The 24,353-nt window shown below is 41.8% G+C and overlaps 1 protein-coding gene across 6 annotated transcripts in view; it reads right to left on the bottom strand.

The window, feature by feature from the left end:
* Nucleotides 1-283: 283 nt before the first annotated feature.
* cbfa2t3 (CBFA2/RUNX1 partner transcriptional co-repressor 3) overlaps nucleotides 284-24,353 on the bottom strand; it is a 44,751-nt gene continuing 20,681 nt past the window's right edge. For 2 of the 6 annotated variants that reach the window (XM_039794239.1, XM_039794243.1), the window contains exons 2-12: nucleotides 20,815-20,970; nucleotides 17,979-18,220; nucleotides 17,359-17,448; nucleotides 15,479-15,660; nucleotides 12,696-12,979; nucleotides 11,970-12,055; nucleotides 10,599-10,890; nucleotides 10,069-10,137; nucleotides 9,315-9,368; nucleotides 6,703-6,893; nucleotides 284-6,161 (exon numbers count right to left, since the gene is read on the bottom strand). In XM_039794239.1, coding sequence (XP_039650173.1) covers nucleotides 5,772-6,161; nucleotides 6,703-6,893; nucleotides 9,315-9,368; nucleotides 10,069-10,137; nucleotides 10,599-10,890; nucleotides 11,970-12,055; nucleotides 12,696-12,979; nucleotides 15,479-15,660; nucleotides 17,359-17,448; nucleotides 17,979-18,220; nucleotides 20,815-20,970 — 2,036 coding nt within the window. In that variant the 3' untranslated portion in view covers nucleotides 284-5,771. The remainder of the gene's footprint in view (nucleotides 6,162-6,702; nucleotides 6,894-9,314; nucleotides 9,369-10,068; nucleotides 10,138-10,598; nucleotides 10,891-11,969; nucleotides 12,056-12,695; nucleotides 12,980-15,478; nucleotides 15,661-17,358; nucleotides 17,449-17,978; nucleotides 18,221-20,814; nucleotides 20,971-24,353) is intronic. The other 4 variants (XM_039794240.1, XM_039794242.1, XM_039794244.1 and 1 more) reach the window with 4 other exon arrangements.

Genomic DNA, 24,353 nt, shown 5'->3' on the forward strand with positions numbered 1-24,353 from the left:
TGTGACAGTGGAGTGAGCTTGTTTGTGATTTGTTTGTATAGCCTACATGATTTATAAAAACGAATAGCTTTGTTGAAATATATTTTTAAAAGGATATTTAATTATATTGTTTTTTTGGTATGCTATTTAGATCTGCTGCTATCATATTTCTGTAGACATGAGGGAATGCAATCATATGCCTTCTGAAGTTTACATAATAACTTTTTGTTAGTAATGATTCAATAACTATGGAGGATGCTGTCTCAGAATATGCCTGCACTTAAAAGAAGAAAGCAACAAGGGATGAATATTTCATTTCATGTTTTAATTACACAGTTACATTGTTCAACACAGACAATAACCTGAATTAGAATGTTTTACAGCTTCACACATCCAACAGAGCGAACAGTTAAAGAGCGGTATTAGCAACAGGGAGGAAAGCATGCAAGAAATAAATACAAATCAGAATTTAATTCTTCTGGCACAGTTAACTTCATCTAAAAACGGCAACAGGACCTTTTTGAAGAGGAAAATAAAACAAAAGGAGAAAAATCTTCAAAGCGCCAACCTTTCCTACAGAAACATGTTTTTTTTCTGTAATAATGTATTGCACAAAACAGTATAGAATGCTTCCCTACACATAAAAAACATACACTTTTTTTCAATGTATGTACTGTAAAGGTAAAAACAGGACCATCCTGAGCCATGGCTTTGGAGAAAACAAGTGCTGTATCCACTGTTTGCCACTTTAGCTTTCTACTGTAGCTATTCATCAGTGCCTGTTTCACAGAAAGGACGTGTCACCATCACATCAGATGAGCCTTGAAACTTCATTGGTAGAGTTACTGGTTGGGGTAGGGAGAGACAATTGCCAACCTGCTAATATTTGCCTTTTCTAAACATGCGTTTTGCCCATATCATGTACATAGTTAAACAAACAGAAAAGTGGCTGATGTAAAGTGTTCAGAGATCCTTGGATGATATTCACAACAGCAGAGCCCTTGCATTTGCCATCTGTTATATCTTTACATAAAAAAGTATATGACACCTCGGCAGGAATCTCATTTGTTTCATGACTTAATGAAGCTTGCACACAGCGCAACAGAATATTGATCTTTTTGTATCCTGTCCAATGAAATCAGGAGGGAGAATCACAGGGAAGGACAGTTTGCTCTTCAGCTGCGACTTTTGTGGGACTGCAGCCTCATGTCCCAAACTATCGACCATTCCCTAATGCCGGGACATAACACAAAAACCTTAACCAAAGTGAAATCTAAATAGAAAAAGTAAGCTTTTGGTTGTATTTTGGTCATTTAAAAGTGATCTACTGGGTTTAGTTTATCTGAGGGCTTACTTGCAGACAAGGAGGCACACGCAAAGCATTTAAGAGTTGAATGGAACCGTCATTACAATGTTGTTTTAATGCGGATATTGTACGCAAACACGGTATTTTACTGCACAAAGCTGTTGCTACATATTGTGAATCGATCTGCCACTACAGTCTGTCTGGGATGTTTCATTAAAGCTCTGAAAGTTTCAAGTAGTTTGTACAGAGACAAGAAGACAAGACAAGATTTTTTTTTTTATAAAACACACCACACACACACACACACACACACACACCATCACCAGTCACACACAAACACACACACCATGCATTCATTTTATCTCTGCAAGGCTTTGTAACTGTAAGAACACGCAATCAGTAGGCTTTTCTAAAGGAGATGCTTCTATTATTTTTACAGAAGCACTATTCAATATGTAGACAACAAGCGCTTTGATTGCTTGAATAAGAATTCTACACATTTGAAACTCATTCATTAAGCATGCTCTTCACTCTTGTGCCCTGATTGTGTATATTTCAGACACTTTGGTTAACTGGTGTAGTGGAGCTCTAACCTTATTATTTCTGGTCTTTCAATACACACTGTGTCAAAGCCTATAATGGCAATAGAGTACTTTGGTCTGTGCTTTTATTGGTTTTGGACAACAAATGGCATGTGTTCAGTTTGGTAATATGCAGGTTTGACTGTAACAGTATGTGTGAGGTCTGGTGAGAATAAATATTCTTCCACATCATGAGTAATGGCCATTCCTTTCAATATTATTATTATTATTATTATTTTTTATCAATTTTAGACAGATTTAATATGATCGCTTTTGAATGTGCGTTTCCATGTCTGCTCTCAGCCCAGCTTTTCAAAGTCCAGGTCAACCTCTCCTGCTGGTTAGCTGTATGGTCACAGGAGGTAGCGAGTGTGAAGGGGGTTTATGAAGAGTGGTCTGGGGTAGTAGTGGAGGAATTAGACTTAATTGGGAAAAGGAAAAAATGACACAATAAGGCTGAGGTCAACACCATATCACGGTAATTGTAACACACATACATAAATGCTACACACAAATGCAGGGGTACCTTGCAGCTTATTCTATTTGAATTATGTGTCTTAGATAGCCCAAATGAAATGATTCACTTCATCTGTTGATGAACAAGTTTCCTATTCCACTCACTGCAAAAATAAATGTTTTCCAAGTTTGGTCCAAGTGTATATGAGGCCAACTTTGGTGGGTTAACAATGATCAATATTACATTTGCGTGAGTAAAGGCCTTGAGACTGTTTAACAAACGTGTTTACAAGAGGGGATCATATTGATGGAGCGTGTGGAAAGGTCTGCAAAAAAATATAAAACCTAAAGAGGTGACGTTACTGTCTTGGCCTGGAATTAAATACCTGTCCCAGATAATCAGCTTATGCTCAACCTGCATCTTTACAAATAAACAATAATATGTAAAAATTAAAAAAAATTAAAAAAAGCAACATTACAAAGATTGGGTATGAAAATTAGCTTTGAGGTTTTGCTGTAGCTTAACACTGGCATATCACTTAATCCTACTGTAATGGCTTATCCTGCACCTTGGGGGAAACAAACACTCCTAATCACACACACACACACACACACACACACACACACACACACACACACACACACACACACACACACACACACACACACACACACAGAGGTTGATGGGGACCAAGAGAGAGAGGGTCACTACAGTGGCAGAAAGTTAAAGAAGAGTTAAATTAGAAAGTGAGTCACCACTTTTTCTTCAAATTATTGAATATATTTGGACTTTTTTGTCAATACACACTATTGAGTCCCCTCCTGCATGATGTAAATTGACATGGGGTGAATGAAGCACTTAACAATGACAGCATTTAGTCCCAATTGCGCCATCAATATCATCATACAAATGAAGACGATTACATTGAAACATAAACATGTTATTTAGTTGTTAATTTTCTTGGTGTCGTACAATGTAGATTTTTCAAATATTACAAATAAAAGCCTAATTAATTAATTAATTAATTAGTTCAGAATATGTTCTGGAAGTCTTGTAGTGTACAGCCACTCTTAATCGTTTTTCAGCTACACGCATTGTGGTACCACTTTACCTCTGTTACCAACAGTCTCCTCCACTCAGGGTCACACTTTGATTCAAGTGAAAATTGAAATTGTTTTTAACTTGTATGAGAGAGAAAAAATGAAATTTGAGAAATAAATGTACTGTGAGAAAATCATATTCTGGACATTAAACTTTAAAGGTTTCTGTTATTTGGCAAACACATTTTTGGACCTCTTTAAATACTATGTACATTCACATTAAGTTACTGATGTTACTTTAAATATATTTATATGTATCTATATTATATGACACCCTATGGGCAGTTGCTGAGGTTCCATTCAGTAGCTGAATTCTCTTCATATTGCACCTCCGTCCTCTCACTGTCTTACAATGCGAGCAATACAAAATATTCTACAAGAGGGGTTTTCATCTCATTAATATAGATACATCAAATCAAACAATAAGTACAATGTGGGGCTTCCTCTCATAAGTGAGTGTCCTCCTTACTCTGACTTCACTGCTCAGCCCAAACTTAAAGGAGGAAAAATGAAAAGGTAACAAAATCAAAACAAAGTCCATCTTTCTGGATATACACAAGGGCAGCACATGTGGACATCAGCGACAAGAGACATTGAAATTTGAAAAGAGGAACAATATCTACAAGCAGGTTCAAACCCTTCCCACATGACTGCTCCGAGGCTCTGTCCAAAGCAGGCTGGGGTTAGGGGCAGACTAGAGTCATGTAGTCGGGGAAGAGCGTAGAAGGGAGGTGTGGGGTGAGGGGAGGTAGAAAGAGAGAGGAGAACCAAGTCTACACCGCCCTTTTACTAGGCTCTTTCATCTGTTTATCATGCTTTGGAAAAGGAGGGAGTGAATGTAAAGGTAACAGCTATTCCTTGAAATATCTCCTCGTTGTGGAGCTTAGAAAAACAACTTACAAACAATCTTCTCATACTTCGTAGTATGCAATGCCTTCTTGGACATTGTTTTCAAGCTTGTTTTGAGGTTTTTGGCAGCTCCTTTGCCATGTAGTATGTATCTTCATCTCCTTTGAGGCCGTGTAGCTTTTGCTTTCCTCTTTTTTCCTCTCTTTCCTCTCAGTTACCTTTTACAAAAAAATCACACTGTGGCAGGGTTTCCATCCATTTCATTGAGTCTTTCTTGTAGGCAAATTCACAGCATTGTCCATATTCACTAGTCTGGGCCATCACTGATGAATTGCTGTAGTTGTGTCCAGACTGCAGGAGGCAGCTGCAGGTCAAAGCAGGTCACTCACAGTTTTTTTTTTTTTAAATGTCTTGACTATCACTGGGTCCCGTTCTGCAGCTTCTCTGCAGCCTGGTCCTCTCAGGGCTGGCTTGTCTGCTGAGGAGGTGATGTTGCTTTGCGTTTGGTTAAAAGATGAGTGCTTCTCCTTATCGCTTACTTACTCACTTTGGCAGTGTCATACAAAGGTTTGGATCATGTTGTTTTTCATCTTTGAATTCATTTGGGTTCACAATGGTGCAGAGAGGTGAGTCCGGTGTAGATTTTCTTGGCTCGCTAGCAAGGTAGTTAGCAGTTTAAATTAATTTATTTTCATATCATTATTATCATCATAATCATTAGCATCATCAGCATCAGTACTATTCTTTATTTAGAATATTTGGACTTTTCTTTATTTTCCCTTAAAGCCAGAAAGAAACATTTAATAAATACTAAGCTGTGTTGAGGAATTAATCGCACCACAGGTTTTTCCCCTTCCCTCATCCATTTGAAAAAAGGTATTTTGTCCTTGCCTGTCTCCATTAGGACACTGTAGAATAAGTGAAACATCAGTGAACTGTTTGCACTGGTAGTGCACATCTTAGGGCTGAGTACATTTTTGTCATTGGTGCTAAATTAAAGGGAAGTTCATCTAAGTGCTAAGCAGTCTGGTCATCCCGCCATCAATGTTGCCTTACCACAGCCCTTGTCTTGTGTCCTTATGTGGACAGTATTTAATGTGCTTACATTACTGAGGGCACATCTTAGTCACATCTTCAAGTCAAAGCTCATGTTTTCAGCAAACACATCTGATATGTTTCTGTGACTGAACACAGATATAGGAGACACTTTTCATGCTCTCCACTACATTGAACCCCAGGCTGGAATCTTTGTATTTGTGGCTGTGGTTGTGAAAGAGACAAAGACAGAAAAAGTATTTTTGGGGGGGAAGGTGACCAGTTGAGGAAAACAGTATATCATCAGGTAGTGAGAAGATTTTCAGAAGAGCTTAGGATAAGAAGGATAAAAAGGACTGAAGTAGGGGAGGAGGAAAGGGAGCAGTGTGCGATGAAGATTCCTCAGTTTGGTTTTGTGTGGGCATCGTCGCATCAATATGCAGGGAAGGGACAAGGGTCAGACGTCAGCGAGAGGTGGCATCCAATAGGGCGGGGGTAGCTGGAGTTGTGGAGCGAGAGGCACTGCTGGAACTGCTCTCCTTGGGGCTGGCAGAAAGACTTCCACTGCCGCTTCCAGCCCCTCCCGCAATACTGCTCTGGCCTGCCAAGGACAAGGCTCCTGGAGGAGTGCTCTCCGTGTGGGTGGGTGGGGCACCTGAGGATGCTGAGGAGGAGGAGGGGTTGCCTAGAGGGACACTGCTACCCCCTGGCATCCCCTGCAGGCCTTGACCACAGACATGGTGGTGCTTCTCCCAGTCTTTGTGTTGGCAGAAAGAGCCGCAGTAGCGAGCCGTGTTGCAGCCGCTGCACGTCTCACTGGCTTTCCTCCCGCAGTTCCAGCAGCTCTGTTGAGACAGTGGGGAGAGAGTGGGTTGATAAAAATAAGTCTCTTTTTTGTCCCAGGAAAGCACAATGTCTTATCTTTTTTTTTGCATACATATATGTTAAAACCTAACAACTTTGTAAACAAGTCCTTTATGATCTTTGCCTGATCATCATTTTCTGCTGTTACTCTTTGCACAGGGATTTCATTTAAAGTCTTTACGTCCTGGTCCAACGCCACTGGTTTGTGTTACCAGCAGGTGGTGGTCAACTGCTCTGTAATGGCCTCAGCCTGGCACTCTGCTCCAACCATCTGGGTCTGTCTGCTTTTATTTACACAGACAACTGGACTGCTTCTGCAATAATTATGACAACATGGTGCAGCACCAAACCAAGAGCAGCCAGCTGTATGAATTACACAATACAGGATAACTTAGAGGATAAGGGGAACAAAGTGAAGGGTAATGGATGGAGCAAAAGAGGCTTGAGGAGTGAGTGACAGAGTAAGGAATTAGAGGTGAGAGGTGAAAGGAGAATGAGGTGGAATGTAGGTGAGGGGTCTGTGATGCTCACTTCACTGGAGTCCTCCTGCTGGTTGATGACTGTTAGTGCATCCTCAGATGCTTGCCTCTTGGCCTCAGCCAGCGCCCTCTCCATCTTAGAGCGTTCTGCTGAAATCATCTCATGAGCTTTCCTCTCGGCATCTGACACCGCCTTCTGCAGCTCTGACATCGCCTGTCGCTTAACCTCATTCACTGCCTCCTCTGAGAGAGAGGAAGAAAGAGAGGTGTTAGTGCTTACGACCATCGTCCCATCCTGCCTGCTCTGTCATCCTTTATTGAGGCTCTTTAAGCTGCCATCTTGTTGTATCTCAGCAAGCAGATGTACATCATCCAAGATTTAAAACTTTCTGCCAGAAAAGGGAAACAGCCAGACTTCAATTATTAATTTAAAGGCATCTGGCCACAATAATTTCCAGTGCTGACAACAGCAGATGTGTCCTAAGTTTTGTCACTAACTTGGCTTTTCAATCCAAATCCTGGGATTCCCTGTTTTCATGATTGTCATCTTGTCATAAGAAAAATTTTAATAGAATTTGTGAAACAGAGTTAACAGTGAAGAGTGGATAATTCCCCCCACAGTGGGCATGTGTATCCCCTACTGCAGGGCTTCCTACAAAGTAGATTTTATCACCCGACCTTTTCTTCTTCCAGCAGAAGCACAATTCTGTTTGAGAAGACTGTGTTTTTACAACAGGCAGGTGTGTAAACTCCTTTCCAGATCGCAGTCTAAAATAGAAACTTCCCGCAGTCTCCTCTCAGTAAGAAGCAGGAGTGATTCTATTTTGCCATCTTTCATATTGGCCTCATGGTGCACAACAAATGTACAGTACATGTTTTCTCGTAGGGCTTTGCATCTGAGAAATAGGTTTCTAAATATACACTTATGAATCAAATGCTAACATGGTGATGTTGTGATCACAAGATATGAATTACTCTAAAATGTAATTTGCTTGTGTTATGAAGCCAGTAGCATTTTTAAAGATATAATATGTAATGTTTCTGCAACAAATATGTTATATATATTGTTAGTTGTGTGCTTACATTATCCCAAATGTTTCCAACAATGTTCAAACCATTTTAATCAATGACACAGACTGTGTCGGCGTCATATAACCTTTGACCCCTCTAGTTACTTTAACTTCTGTCAAAACACGAGAAATACCAGATAATATGTTCGAGAGCAATTGTAAATCATACAATGTCAAAGAATTATACTAGGTAACACAGCATCGTTTTTGCAGTAATTACATGCCACTTTGCAACACAGTAATACAGTAGAGACCTACTTTATTGATATGATATTTCAATATGGATATATCACGTAATAATAATAATAATAATAATAATAATAATAATAATAATAATACATTGACAAGTGACTCATGCTAATGCTTGGTGTATAAAAAACGTACGGTAACGTTATAAGGGTACAACAACGTTCAACACAGTCATAAAGTTATTCTTAATATAATTGTTTTGCCCACGGTTAACAGCACTGGGCTACCCCACGATTACATTTGCCACGTGATGTTAGCTGTATGGGTAGTCGACTAATGTAATGTTAAGGTAGCCAGCTAGCACACTACGGCCCATCTGCCTCACATGTTTGTTTAAAGATTTAATTATTTTTCTCCCTACTGCTCCACTTCCTCCAGAAGTAGACACAAATTACACATACAAGTGGCTATCCAGGTGTGTTAGGCCAACCAAGTATGGAGGTGAGACTGAAACTGTTCTTTCCACTGCTCCCTATTTCATCCAGTCAATGTTTGTTTGAGAGGGCACTCATAAATAACTGTCACTTTTCCTCGCCGCTCCACTCCACTTGTTTCAAACTACTGTGCAAAAAGATAGGCAGCGGGAAAGCCTTATCCAACATGATGCTGTGTATATGCTCATGGCTTTGTGTGCATGTCTGAGTTTCATTCCTATGCTTAAAAGTTAGTATTCTGTCAATCCTGTCAACATACAGTCACACTCAGACACATGTCTCAATGCTTTCCTTCATCCCATCATTCCCTCTTTACCTTTATCCTTCATTTCATTTCTACTCCTTTATTATTTTTCTTATACCCTTCCTTATTCTCTCCTTCTTATTACCTCTCCTTTCTCTCTAAAACACTATCTGTATTATCCCGAGCTTCTCAGTTATCTGGCCTAATGCATGCACCACTAAGATTAGTTTGCAAATTTAATTAATTCTTATCAAGGAGACTGCATAGCAGATGCTAGGGCAATTAGCACTTAATGGAAAACACAGGGACAGCAATATTAGCGTTTTAATTCCACAGGGATTTAGCAAGTCCCTGAGACATGTTATTTCTGTCTGCTTTTTCACACTTCAGATCTTATTTTTCAAAAGCACTGCAGTCTCTCAACCTGAACAGACCAGAGAATACGTGGCTAATTAAAAGAATGAGGTGATGCAGCTACAGTACAACAGGCAGACCTGGCTGCTGAGATAGAGGTGACACATACTTACATATACACATATGTATATATATATATATATATATATATATATACACACACACACACACACACACACACACACACACACACACACACACACACACACACACACTAGAGGTGGAGATGTTCGAATTGAGATATGTTACTCACCCTGCCTGTTTTGAAGGTGCTTTAGTGCTGGGGAGAGCGGGATGCTTGCAGTACCTGTATTATAAACAACTGCAATTAAAAGAGCTTTTTCTGCTGGTGAAAATGCAGCACAGTATTTTGCAGACAGCAGCAGCATCTTTCCTCTGCAGGGTATTGGAGAATGACTGCAACATAATAGTGCTGAGACTGGGGCGGAACAAGGTGTGAGCAAGATGACTCCTGGGATGGGCTCTATCTAACATGCAGTATACAAGAAGGCCCATGCAATGCAACACTCCCACCTGCTTCCCTTTGGCCATAAACTGAGCCAAAAAATCATAACCATGGTCAATATTATTTTGTCTGTATATATAAATGTCTGTATTTGATTCACTTTAGTAATACGTTTGTGTACTTTGCATGAGGCTAGAAAAAATCACAATAACAAGAGATACAATTTGAGTGTATGTTTCTCAAGCCAATGGAGACACATTAAGCTCCAACCTGTGCTGCGCTGCTGTGGTCTGCCTTGGGCCAGGTGACTGCATTTTCACTGCAGCTTTAACTGCAGTGGCCTTTCTTAGTGGTGACAGATGGAGGGCATTTAGCCCTAATGACACAGAGGGCCTCCAATCCTCTGCCCTGATGAACCTATGGCTGTAAGGCCTCTGCTCTGTGGCCGGGGTAGACTGATGATGGTGACTGTGTGTGTTGTGTTACTCTGTGTGAAGTCAATCATGAAGACAATAGAGAGAAGGGGATGCTTGGCTCTTACCAGCTTTCCGCCAGATTTCTTCTGGCAGGTATCCTGAGGGAGGCCTGTGTAAGAAGTCTCTGTGGATCTCTGAAACACACAAGCAGGCACATGCTCAGTCTCAATTACACACAGTGATAGACTCTTGATCTGCACAAACACACATCCACAAGTCTCCCCTATAGTTTCCAATTCTGTTTTTGGGACCAATAAAACTATGTTTATGGCAACATCAGTAAATAAGATCAACTTTTCCAACCATTTCTGGGAAGGAATGAGAATACGGCAGTTAGAAGTGAATCTTAATTATGAATGAGCATGCTGGCAGCATAAGGGGGCAATCAGCAGATTAAAGATCCAGGATGTTGCAACTCTATTTGTATTGCTTCACAGTATGAGCTAAAATTTGTAAATTTCCAGAAAAATATGATAATCTAACTGACATTTTGTGTCTTAATTAATATATTTAGGCATTTTCAGCATTTTACATAAGCCCTACCTTGCTGTGAGTGTTTTGCTTTGCCAAACAAACCTTGTGTGTGTTTGTCTACCTGTCTGTCTGCCTGTCTGCCTTTCAGAAGCCGAGGAAGTTCCTATGGGCAGTGCCTCGCTGCTGCTAGCTGTGTTGGAGGAGGAGTTGTGGTGAGGAGTAGGAGGAGGAAGAGGAGGAGGAGGAGGAGGAAGGCAGTGCTGTCCGTTGCTCCCACCTTTTTTCATCTCCTCCACGTCGCTGTAGCGCCGAATCCAGTGGTTCATCTCCTCCCGGTCTGCCTCCTGGCAGCGTCGCAGTACCGTTAGAGAGCGACGCGTCTTCTCCACCATGTCCATGATGCAGTTCAGAAGCTGCAATGGGACAGGATTTAGGATGGATGAAACTTATTGATAAAGGAACAGGAGAAGTCTGACAGTACTCCATTTAGTTGCAAATGAAAATCCCTACGTCCCAAACACATGTCCAGCTAAAACCTCATCATCTACACAACACAGTAGTAGAGTTTGTGAAATGAACCAAACTTGATAAATCCTTAAAAAAACATTATATATCATAGCAACAAACAAAGACAGTTTGAAAAGGAAAGATTTACTCTTGAAGCTGTAAATCTAAACACTATTTTAATCTGTCCCAAAGCACATTCCGCCAGGCAGACGGGCATGTTTCCGTCACGGCCTATCTGTTCATAGATTGTGTGCTTGTCAGTGAATTTCAATGTCTAAGAGCACTACAACAACGATAATGTAACAGCTGGGCTGCTGATGAAAAAGTTGAGCCAATTCCTTCCACCCTTCTGCTCCACTCCTTGCCAACTCAACAGATTTCCTCTCTTTTCTCTCTTCCCCCCCTACGGTTGTAAACAGTGTCATTTTTTTTCCACGGTGCCCTGTGTTTCCAGACCCGGCCCAGTCTGGTAAATGGGTTTAGCATGGTTGACATTCAATCCATATCATTTTTCCCATTCATCTTTCCCTCTCTCTCTGTCTCTGTCTCCTCTCCTCTGTCTCTCCATTCCCTCCCTCCCTCCCTTCTGAGTTAGCTATATTTATTTCAGTGAAGTGTTTCTAATTTGGCAGGGGTCCAGGTCTGGCCGGTTCTCTCCATGACTGCAGCTCTTGTCTCAGCTGCTCTCCCCAGCTGGAGCTGCGCTCTGCTGGGTCCTGAGCTCCATCTGGGGCCCTGTTTCTGTGTGTGCGTGTCTGTCTGTGTGTCTAGTGAACATGATTTTATCTCCATGGAGTTGGATGCCAGGAAGCCAGATAGGTGTCTGTCTGTTGTTAATTCACCACATTGGCACAGACCTCTTATGGTCAGCTGTCTTTAATCACCTGCTGACCTCTTAGTATTTTTTTCCCCAGTGATTCATGATGTTTATGAGTGAAATAAAGAGCTGGTTGACATTAAACATGGCTACTATGCTGATACGTACATTATCTAGGTGCTTCCATTCCTCTGCCCACTCTCGATCTGTAAGACGGTGGTCAATCACCTCCTCTTGGCGGGCTCCATGCACTGCTAAAAGACAAAACATGGTTCAGATACAACACATATACAGTATACTGTATTACTGACCCAGAGCAGCAAAATACTGCCTGATGAGCTGAGTTCTTTCACAACTTAAACTCCATTTATAGAAGTAAACTGAAAATGTTTCTATTTTCACACACTTACGATAAGTTACTATGTGTTTATCCATGTTTATAGTTTGTGTCTGTGGGGTTGGTGAGAGTTAATTTATTCCTTGTGGGATGGATTTTTATTGTCTCTTTATTTTTTGGGTATTGTTTTATTGTCTTGTATTTTATCAACCATCAACTTAATTACCAAAGTTTAATTTCAAACATAATAGCATATCATGTGCCTGTGCTACAGCCTCATGTCTAATCAGTGAGACAATTTGGCTAAGAATTCATCTTTCCTTTTGGGAAAGCAGAAGGAAGGCATATATGGTAGCCACAGTTGTAGCATATAGGCATGTTTGGATGTGGTCTTTATATAGATGCACTGCCACAAGGATAATCACACTGCACTGACAACTGGCCTTTGTTCTCTACATGCACCCCACTTACATATACACCAACCAATAGTCTTCACCATATAACCGAGGACTGTAGATCTATAGCTTTAACTAACACTGTGAATGCAGCAGTCCTACCTGTCTGCCGGTGCCTGTCTCGGGTGTCGCGGTGTTCATTATGTCTGTAAGCGTCCCTGTATTGGTGTGCCAGGGCCATGTCTTCTAAGCGATAGTGTTGGGGTCCCACTTGGGGGTTGGGTGCGTGGGGCAGGCCGTTAGGCGGGTGTGTGGGGAGGCCGTTGGGAGGTGGGTGAGCAGGAAGACCCGTGCCGGGGCTGAAGCGTTGACTGGGGCTGATGGTGCAGGGCCTTTTAGCCAGGTGCTCCGGATGCAACCCGTCTCTCTCTGAGCTGTCTTTGGTCCTGTAGAGGAGGACAGGATCGTGGGTTAAAACACTCAGTGATACTATAAATATGGCATGACTTACCATATTACTATTTAATGTGGCGACTATAATAGGTAGTGTAGGAACCTATGACTCCGATATTCTTTTAAGAAATTAATTTAGTAGAAAAGTAGACCCTGAGCAAACTACTGTGTCAACAAAGACTTGAAACATCCAGAATTTAAAAACATAAAATGAAAGTTGAACGGTTGGACACAGACTGGCCTGCAGCCTTTTTCCAGATGTGTGGTACATTATGACATACAACAAAACAAATCTTTCTTGTACAATTCAGTGTTTATTCGACAATGTTATGCTCTTGTACAGCCAGACTGCATCTCATAAGATCTGTTTCCACTACCACTTTTACCATTATTCCCCAAAAGTCCACCCAAGAATCAATTTTAGCTGCTTCAGATAAATTCTAGATCAATCAGAAATTGTTTTGATGCTAACTTGACTAACCTCATTTACAAATAATCTGCCACTGAATGGCTCATTTCTCACTTCAGTTTTATTCAGAAACTGATTTTTGACACCGTGTTAATGTCTGAAGGGAGAGACATAACTTTTGTACGGCCTCCTAGTCCATCTATTGCCTCGCCAGACCACAATGAGTAATGTGAAAACTGTGGGATGGATTTGCCAGGCTAAATAAGCAATGCCAGAATATTACTTCATAGCTCAGGAAAACATCCAAAGACCAGAATGCCCTTAAAATCAGATCAATGGGCAAAACAATGCCCGCTGTATAAACATGCCAAACAAATAGACAGATATGATTAATTTCATGATGTTTGATTGAACTGATATTTGAGTTCACAATAAACTGTCACAACAATTCATTTTCAAAGATCACAGCATTTATTATTGTAGACTATACCTGTTCGAGGAGTGTCTAGCAAGGAACGCAAACTTGTTTTTTTTAAAGTTCAACAACTCCAACATGGTGTATGCAAACACACATCCTGACACACACACACACACACACACACACACACACACACACACACACACACTCACACACACGTAAGTATTCCTGCTGAGAGCTGCTTGTTGTTCAGTTACAGTAAGGCAGTGCCCCACCAAAGCTTTTGCACAGCTGTACACCATATGTATCAAACAAAGCCAAGTCCAACTGTACACCATGCGTCTCAAGCTCTTAATCTGAATATCCCCTCAGCCAACTCTTAGATTGCAAGTATTTCTCCCTCTCCCTCCCACCCTGCTCTCGGGCTTAAGGGGCAATATGGGCGCAATGCTGTGTGTTTGGCAGATGTTTAGTGGCACTCATTTGTGGCCGTGTACTTTAAGTGAGTGTGTGTATGTGTATGTGTGTGTGCATGAGTGGTTGTGTTTTCAAGCCATCTGGACAGTTTACATGGGAGTGTTGATAATAATCTGTTTAGCTGGATGGCAATAGCCAGGCATTCGGATGCAAATCACTCTTTCTCATCCTGGGGATCAAAGGCGAATAAATGAAACGCTGCCCCATGTAGAGTAAGTGTGTTTATGTGCGTTTGTGTGTGCTACGTTATACATGTGTATATTTGTCTATGTCGGCTATATTCATACACATCCCTGGCTCTAGTATGACAACTCAGAGGAACAGCTGGCGCGATGTAGGCCCTGTCCCAGCCTGAACAACCCTCCCCTTCCTCCACGAGCCCCTCCTGCTGCGTATAAACCACAGGTCAGGAGGCGGAGGTGTGTGGATTACAGTGGGATTGCACGTTCAGCTCCAACCCCTAGTCCCATCCAAACCACCACCGCCCACACCCCACTCAGGATGTGCTCAGTGTTACCATCTGGACACATCCCTGACATATGGACAGCTGCTGGGAGCCCACAGGTCAGGCATTTAGAGAAAGGGAAAAGGTGGGTGCGGGAGAGAGAGAGCGAGTAAGTAAGAGAGGTGAAGAAGTGATCAGAAAAGGACAGTGTCTGTAAGAGAAGAAGGAAGAAAGGAAAATGCCAGCTTATTCTTAACTGGGTGAATAAAGCAGAGTGCTGGGGGTGGGTGGGGGGATGTGGGACAGTTACAAACCATAGCTTACTGTTGGTCTTTCTGTCTATCTTTGTGTTGTGCTGAGGACACGTACTGTACTTCACTCCCTCTTGTTTGTCTCTCTCTCTCTCTCTTTTGCTTCTCAGACACTCTCTTTCTTTTCATACAGTGCATTTATCTCACCCCCCCTCCCAGACAGCTGGCAGAGCCAGCCTGGCATCAGGGCTGTCCAGACTTCCACCTCCCGCACAGAGGATTTATAGCCTCCCCTTGTCACTTGGCATTCTGAAATACCCTGAAATAATTCATATGTATATAACAGTGTGTGTGTGTGTGTGTGTGTGTGTGTGTGTGTGTGTGTGTGTGTGTGTGTGTGTGTGTGTGTGTGTGTGTGTGTGTGTGCCAATGTATGTGCACCTTTGAAGTCTGCGTGGATGTGTTTTCATGTGTTTAATGGAGACATGCTACCTGTCAGGGGTTCTTCTCTTGCCGTGCTCATTCATCTCCAGCATGATCTCAGAGGAGTCGAGGGGCGAGCTGGCATTCGCATCCAGGAGAAGCTGCTCGTGTTGGGCCAGATACTGAGCTGGAGTCTGCTTGGCTAACCTGGCACAGTGGAGCAACTCTCTCTGCAGCAGGGGCAGGTTTGCCTTCAGTGGTAAAGAGAGGCAAGACAGACATCTCTGGATTAGGAATGGAATGAGTTCTTGTAGGAAGGATGTAGATTCACTGAGCCAATGTAAATGTAGAGGAGAGTGTTAAGCAGTGTTGGGCATTAACTAGTTACATGTAACGGCGTTGTGTAATTTAATCACAAAATATAGGTTACAGTAATCCGTTACAGTTACTAGGAAAAAATGTGTAGTTAAATTAAAGTTATCTATGAAAATGTTCACGATTAGATTGGGGGTTACATCTGAATATTTTCTGTAAAAAGCTAGGCTGTATGTTGAATAATATTAGTTATGTTGCTTTCCAAGTTTTTCATGTGCACAATTTTTTTTTTTTGCCATTTCCAGCCACAGACGTTTAGTAAAGTTTGATGCTATTCTGATGCTTTTGATTAGTTCTCCTGTTTGAATTTGCAGCGGCACCCGTCAGTTAAATTGCCTTTCAAGATGTCTGAGTTGCCACTATGACACACACTATGGCTACGGATAAAAAAACACGTTCCAGTGCTGGAAATATAAAAAACATTTCATACAAAAATCTAAGGGTTCGAACATAACCGTGCAATGCAAAGAATGTTTGTCAAAATGCTATCAACGTCCAAATGTCGAAGTCCAAACTCAGGAAACATCTGCAGCTATGTAAGTTAAGTTAGCTTACAGCTTACCTCAGAATGATCTCATATTAAAAAGAGGTGCTGAAGTCTGACTTTGTGGTGGCTGTTCTTCCAAATTAAATTATTATAATCTTAATTCATGTGATGAAGGATTGTTTGACAATAGTTAGTGTTGAGTACTGCTGTAGGGTTAACACTGCCAGATATAAACACTTGAAAATGGTTAACAGTTGAAAACATTCATTAGAAATTTAGAAAAGTAATCAAAAAGTAATTAAATGCAATACGTTAGATTACTTTGATAAAGTAATTGAAATAGTTACTCTACTATTACATTTTAAATAGGGTAACTTATAATCGGTAACCTGTTACATTTCCAAAGTAAAGTAAGTAAGTAAGTAAGTGGACAATAGGTGAGCTAAAAACTTGTTGTGGAATAATTGATGGATGGGGTGAGAGTGAAATAATGCCAGATTAGGGCGAGAAAGAAAAAGAAAGTGATAGATGAAGAGACAGGATGAGATAAGACAGGTCCCTTGACACCTTCCTCTGCCATGTCTCTCTCTCTCTCTCTCAAGGGTGTGCTGATGTGTATGGCGTGTGTGTGTGTGTGTGTGTGTGTGTGTGTGTGTGTGTGTGTGTGTGTGTGTGTGTGTGTGTGTGTGTGTGTGTGTGTGTGTGTCAGTGCTGTCAAATAGCTCTCTCAGGCCTGTCTGGTTGATATAACACAGCCATTGCTGCAATGTCCCAGATGTGGAGGATCATCGCACGCCAGGAGGTCTGACACACTCACACACACTTTTAACGGACATTCACAAGCACATCCCACCATTTTCTACATAGTACTACCGTGTGCAGTAAACACAGTATACACCTATAGGTTTCCCTCTCTCCCTCTCCACCTGTCTATGAACCCTTTCTGTTTGGAGGCAGAAAAGGAAGGAACACATACAGTGTAGTCCTGAACACTGGCCATATGGAGAGAAGTCGAAAGCTCTGAGCATATCTATTGAAGACATCAGGCTTGATTTATCTTACTTAAAATCTGTGCACAAGTATTTACCTTCAGAAAGGGAATGACGAACGGCCTCAGAGGAAAGTTGGTGGCCTCGTGGAGTTTGGAGTGAAACTCTTCAATGGTGAGAGTGGAGTTCTGCCCAAGACAACAGGGAGAGTAGGACAAAGAGTCGCTAAGAGACAAACTTTTATAACATTCTCTTACAGAGCCGCAGAAGTTCCGAAAGTTCATAATTTTTCCATCTTGTTCACACAAGATCCATATGTTATCGATATCCATATCAAGACTATTCTAGCTGTTTTTATACTGTTATTGATTTTACTGACTTTGTTAAAGTGCCTTTTAGTACCTTTTAAAGTTCTATACAAATAAATGTAGTATAAGTATCATTATTATTATTTATAAAGAGAAAGTTGTGTGCACAAGTTATTATCTTATGTGCACAAGATAAACAAATATCAACTTTTGGGACCTCGGCAGCTGTGTACTTTCTGATTGTTGTACAAGACAAATTTACAATATGTAAGATACTCGTGTAACACATTAAACTGTTTGCTATCATCAAGCATAATAAGTAGATACAAAGAGAACTGCTGAAAGAATGAATGGATGTAGAGTAATATTGTTGGAAAGATTCATCAAAATAATTCATGATCACAACTTACCACCAGCCCCAGCACAAGGCTGCGCACTCTCTCCCCAATCTCAGGTGATATGTCGTTGCCAAACTGCTGCAGTGTGGTCAGGAAGCGCTTCAGTTTGCAGAGTTGCCGTGCACCACAAGCTGGCGGGAGCTGCTGGTTGGAAAGCGAAGCCGTCGACGACATGGCCGGCCCATTACTGAAGCCGTTAGGAGTGGACGGAGCACCGTTCAGCGATGTAGGAGAGTGGCTGCTCCCATTCAGCACTGCAGATAAACAGACAGAAGGAAGACACAACGTGAATTGGGTCAGTAGTTTTGGAGAGGCCTGAGGGGCATTTGACAGATCTGGGGCCGTGATGAGGGCAGAAACACTATATCCTGCTAACAGAAAAGTGTTAAATATGTATAAGTAAAGCACACAATAGACTTAAATTCAACACCAAGCCTGCAGTATGTGATGCACATCGTGACTTCAGTGGTGCAATTTGCTGCCAGTTTGGCTGAGCGCTGTAAGTGTGTGTGTGTGTGTGTGTGTGTGTGTGTGTGTGTGTGTGTGTGTGTGTGTGTGTGTGTGTGTGTGTGTGTGTGTGTGTGTGTGTGTGTGTGTGTGCAGTAACTTCAGCTGTCTCACAAGTGGTACCATTTGCCCCCCCCACCCCCTCCATCTCTCCCTGCATCAGTCTATTCCACCCTGCTCCTCACCCTCTCCCCCTCACTCACTCACTAGGACACAACTATAAGAGGAACTTGTTAAAGAGGTGCCAAAAATAGGCCTGTGGCCTGTGTTACTTTTATTCCAATAGCAGGTGTGTTGCTAAATCTGGCCCTACACATGTCCACCAGCTGAAAGTAGATTTGCAGCTTTAAGGTTCAGAATAGACTCAGCATTCATACACATATATAATCACTCACATATTCCTTGCAATGCTGGCACAAACAAACTCACAAATAGCTCTCTCTCTCTCTCTCACACACACACACACACACACACACACACACACACACACACACACACACACACACACACACACACACATACGTTTGACCTTTCCCCTGTTTTCATATTATCATGAAATAAGATGAAAATACACAGGTCATTATAAAAGTTTTTTAAATTAAGTTAGAAATTCTCAACTCTTTTTCCATCTCCTGTCTTGTCAGTGTGTCATATTTTTTTTAATATACATTTTTGTGCATGATATCTGTGTTTGAATTACTAAAATGTTACATAGTTTTCTCTCAGATAAAACAAATAGTCTAGTCTGTGTATGACATTTCTGTAAATGATTGTATTTCATCATAGCAGCATATTCAAGCACTTACACTAAGCATAGAATCCAAACTATAATTTTATTACCGCTGCAGCAACTTAGTCTTTTAAAAATGTCTTTACAGGACTCTGCAGTGAGCCATTGTGGACTGTAACACTACACCGTGTACTCTTACTTGAAAAAAGACAGCTTTTGTACAGTTTAGTTGTTCAATAGTCTAGTTCCTGTGGTTCCTCTCAGGCACGCTTGTTGCTCTGATCTGTGAGTCGAGGGCCTGAACACATATGGACTAACCCATGTGATTTAAACAGGCAGCACTTGTGTTCTGGTTTTAGAGAGGGGTGCAAGGAGAGAGCTACACTGCTGACCACCCGCCACAACAGGTGAAACAACATGGCCTGTCATTGCTATATAGGGAAGAAAGTAGTCTACACACCGCAACGTCACCCTGGCCATCACTGCCCGACCAGCTGGTAAACAACACGAACACACATGCACACACAATGCCACAGCCGCACTGGCACATGCGCTCAAAGACACTTGTCCCACTAGCAAGGGCATTCTGCACACAAAAACACACACACACACACACACACACACACACACACACACACACACACACACACACACAAACAGATAGATGCTTGCAGATACACTGCTGACACACAAGTGACTCCAACACTGGTTCACTAAAACAGGGAAGAAACACATATTTGGAATATCTTTCCCTTCACACAAGCATATAAAGTGTCCATGGCAGTTGACATAAGAGGGACAAATGACCATGTAGTCCATTGTAGATGCCTTTCAATTGCAGAAGTGAATTAATGTATTACAGGTTGATGGTTGAATCAGGTCAACACACTGAAACACTAGTCAGTGACATACTGTTGTAACAAGAGTCATACGCAAGCTAGTCTTTCAATTTCAAAGCAAATTTTGAAAAGTTTTAAGAATCTTTCGGGGGCAGTGGATAGTTGAGGATTGGCAGGAATAGAAACAAAAAGACAGTTGAGAGACAGTAAATGACATGGAACAAAGGCCCCTGACAAGAATCAAACTGTGGACATTGTGATCAGAATATATGCCATTGCATCTTAACCTCTAGGCCACTGGTTGCCCCAATTTACTACAGTTTTAACCTGGATGGCTATACGGCATTTGACCTACAAATTATCATGATTTGGAATGAAGTACGTACCAGCTCACATAACTATGGCTATAGTCTCCAGTTCTTACTATGAAATGAAGAGTTAGAGCTGTTACACTGATGGGTCGGTTCAGCACACCTACCAGCTTACTGTTTTTCTCACACCTGCCTGGTTAACTGCTTGCTGACATGATGCCTCAGCACAAAGGATCCTTTTCAAGTCAAAGAAAACATCAATCTAAAAGCACGTAAGCTTAGCTTGTACAGCTATAGTTTAAGGTAAAGATTTTGGACTTGAAACAATAGACACATATATCACAGTATACAGTTGACTTAACATGTCATTAATCTTGGAAAATATTGAATAATAATAAAAATAAAAATAAATTAAAAATAATAGAAATAATATAAAAGAAAAGATAGGAAAGGGTCCTTACTTGATTTACTGGTAGCAGGGGTGAATGAAGCATTGCGATTGGTTGCTTGGCTGACAGCCGGGGGTGGAGGAGGCATGGTGGGTGGGGTGGACCTGGGCTGGGTTTTCACATCCACAGGTGAATCTGGCATTGTTCCAACCTTCTGCACTCTGCTACCTGCAATTTGAAAGAAGGAAAAAAATCAACATCAAAATAGAGCTCCAGGATGAAAAAAAAAAAATCATACTTTCAAAGTGGAGACAGCTGGTTAAGGAGGAGGCCACTGACATGTTCACCTGGGAACCATTGATTGTTTCCTTGAACCAAAAGCCCCATAAAAAGAACCAAAACAAATCAATGCAGGGAGTGGAGATGAATCCAAACTTGTATTGTGTCTCTCTTGTTGGAGATTCATGGGCCTGGGAGACATACAGTAACACCTGCTCACTCGCTCAGCTGCTGCTGACTGAGAGCCCCCCCCCATCCCTCTCTCTCTCTCTCTCTCTCTCTCTCTCTCTCTCTCTCTCTCTCTCTCTCTCTCTCTCTCTCTCTCTCTATCTCTCTCTCTCTTCTTCACACATACACACCCCATGTAGCTCTGACATCCCAATCAGTGCCCCTCAACTGTAACCTCCAACCCCCAGACGCACACACACACATTCACATGCACACACTCCTCACTTCTCCCCGCCTGTCCCCTCTCGTCCCCTAGTTCAGACAGCCGGCTTGACAGCCAGTGACAAGTGCAGCTGGATCTGCTGCTGTCCATCACTGTGGACTGGCTTTCAGCAGAACTCTGTCCTGCTACCAGAAGCTTCACTGTCCTCTGCCAGACACCCTGCCAGCACCAAACAAGGCAAGGCCAGGCTCTGTACTCTGGCTTGAAGGGAATGGATGGTACAGCAAGGGACAAGAGAATAAACCATGACACGGGGTGGATGTTCCACGGCCACAAGTGTGTGAGGACTGTTGCCTTACATACTGTATTTGGGGGCCTCATGCAGTCTGTCTTCAATGAAAACACTGTCATGCACAAAACTACATACCTACATTATTTAGTGATGTATCTATAGAGTGTTGACTGTCTTTCTGTCTATGTGTCCGTCTATCGGTGCAGCTGCTGGAACCAGATCTTTTTGCAATGTAAACCTGAGCTGAGAGGTGTGACGACTTTGCAGCCTGTGAAAAGATAGCTTTAGAGTATGTGTACATGTGTGCAACTGGCAGGGAGCACAATGCATGTGCATTAAATGAAGAAAAAAAAATTAAATCAATATGCAGCACTGTTTATATATTTGTACATGAATATGTGTATTTCCACACTAGTACTACACAACACCATTAAGTGTAGTAAACACATGCATTCATAATGAAAGTAATAGACTGAGTAAGGACAGAGGGCCCTCTTTTATGCACTGGTAAAGCAGATGTAAACCACATTGTAGACCGTATGTGGCATTCATTAATTCTCAATAACTCTCTTCTCTCTGTTTGTCTTTTTCTCTCTTTCAGCTCTCTCTTATTGTATTACAGGAAAAATAAATTAACTCTGTCTGTTCCTTTTAAACGTGGAACCTAAACAAAAGCCAATCAATAGCCTTATTTCACATTTCCCATCATCTGTATACCACAGAGTAGAGGTCACTGCCTGAGTGGCAGGGTCATGAGGTTCATGAGCTTCTATAAATCACAAAGGGAAAGGGGTTACTGATAGGTAGTGATTACCCCTTGTTATACTACTACCAATAAAAATAATTCCAAACCAGATAGCCAAAAGCCTTTAAAACATCTGAACAACGTCAAGAATCATCTTTTACAGCTACAAATGTATTGTAGTCGCCAACTTACATATTAAATCACTTTCAAATACAGTAATGTGCTTCTCATTTAGCTTCTCGTGAGCCAACTATGAACCCAGTGTTTTCCTCCACAAAACCCCTGCCTCAGTTGGCCTCAGCCCTTGGTGTTAGCCTATTTCTGAGAGCTCATTTAGACGCGTTCAACAGCTGGTGTCTGTATTTAAAGAGTGCCACTCTGGAGTGTGCTGAACGAGGGCCATTGACACAGTGATCCTCAAGAACACGAGGAGCCATCCGCTGTTTTCCCTATGCCAGTCACACTGAACATAAACACACAAGGTTGTAGATAGAGGCAGATGGGGAGGGCTGGTATAAATAGATGCAGCTATTCTCTTCTAAAGAACCCTAAACACACAAACAGGCTCTCTGTGCTGCTGAATTGGTGGGCTGCTCACTGTAGGGAGGCAGCCATATGTTTTAGTAAAAACCTCCTCTTTGATCAAATTTACTGTGCCACTGTATGCGGTGTGTACTGTAAGACTTACATCCTAACAAGAATCCTAACATGCATTATAATAACCAATCCTAATACTGTTTTCGACTGTAGTTTAGTCCCCCCCCCCCCCAAGACAAATCTGAAGTTTCACTCAAATGAACAAGAGCTGGGCCAATGTGTGATCAAAAGATCAGGTGGGTGACATAAAATTCTCTGTTTACAACACAGCTATTTTGGTCACTTCTTTGAGAGGAGAGGGGGGGATAAGGGGACCGTCCTGTTTGTCTGTCTCATCCCACCGTGGGATTATAGACAGCTGTTTAATCTGACCAGCTACAGGGACAGGGCACACACATACTCACCATGCTCTGGATTTCACATTTAATACATTAGGAAGTCTGCTCGGTCTGCAACCCCATCTGTGGCCATCTGTGCACCCATTGTGCTTTGTGCTAAAGGACAAAACACTCATACCGAGAGAAGTAGAGAGGCAGAGAGACTGGTATACCAGGTAAAACAGACCTGTGGTTAAAGGTTGTCTGGACCAGGCTCATTCTCCTGTCTGCAAGCTGCTCTATTTCCCCCCACTTGTTTGTATCTGGCTGTCTGAAAGGAGCCACTTTGGGATCAATACAGCTGAGAATAGATCTGCTCAGGATACAGATACGTCCCAAACACTCACTATTGAATATTAGGCTGAAAATAAAACAATACGATAACAGTCATTACATACCTCTCTGCCGCTGTCTATGTCTGTCTCTCTCCGACTCTCTGAACAGCTGTATGTCTGCACGTTTGACGTAATCTGGGCTAAGATTGCTCACCAGAGAAACAGTCTGCAGTCTGAGTTCTAAAAATGTTCTCTTTCTTCTACTCTCCCCTTGTGCCATGATGAAACAAGATGAAAAACAATTCACTGCGGGACACACAAAACCACAGATCATGTACTATACAACTGCACACACACAGAGCAGTGGTTCGTCTAACTTTCTAAAGCCATTTTGGGGTCTCGTTATAGATTTAAGGATGTGCCTTCATTAAACCCATTGAAAAAGAACACACATACACACACACACACACACACACATACACACAAATACATACCATAATGTCCTGACAAGCCATTAGAGGGCCATTCAGATACATTTTGGTCTCATTTCACGTTGGCATATGTCCGTGTGTTGAATGTATGCATATCTGTGTGTATGTGTGTGTGTGTGTGTGTGTGTGTGTGTGTGTGTGTGTGTGTGTGTGTGTGTGTCTGT

Source organism: Perca fluviatilis, chromosome 3 (genome assembly GCF_010015445.1).
Source record: "Perca fluviatilis chromosome 3, GENO_Pfluv_1.0, whole genome shotgun sequence".
Lineage (NCBI taxonomy): Eukaryota > Metazoa > Chordata > Actinopteri > Perciformes > Percidae > Perca > Perca fluviatilis.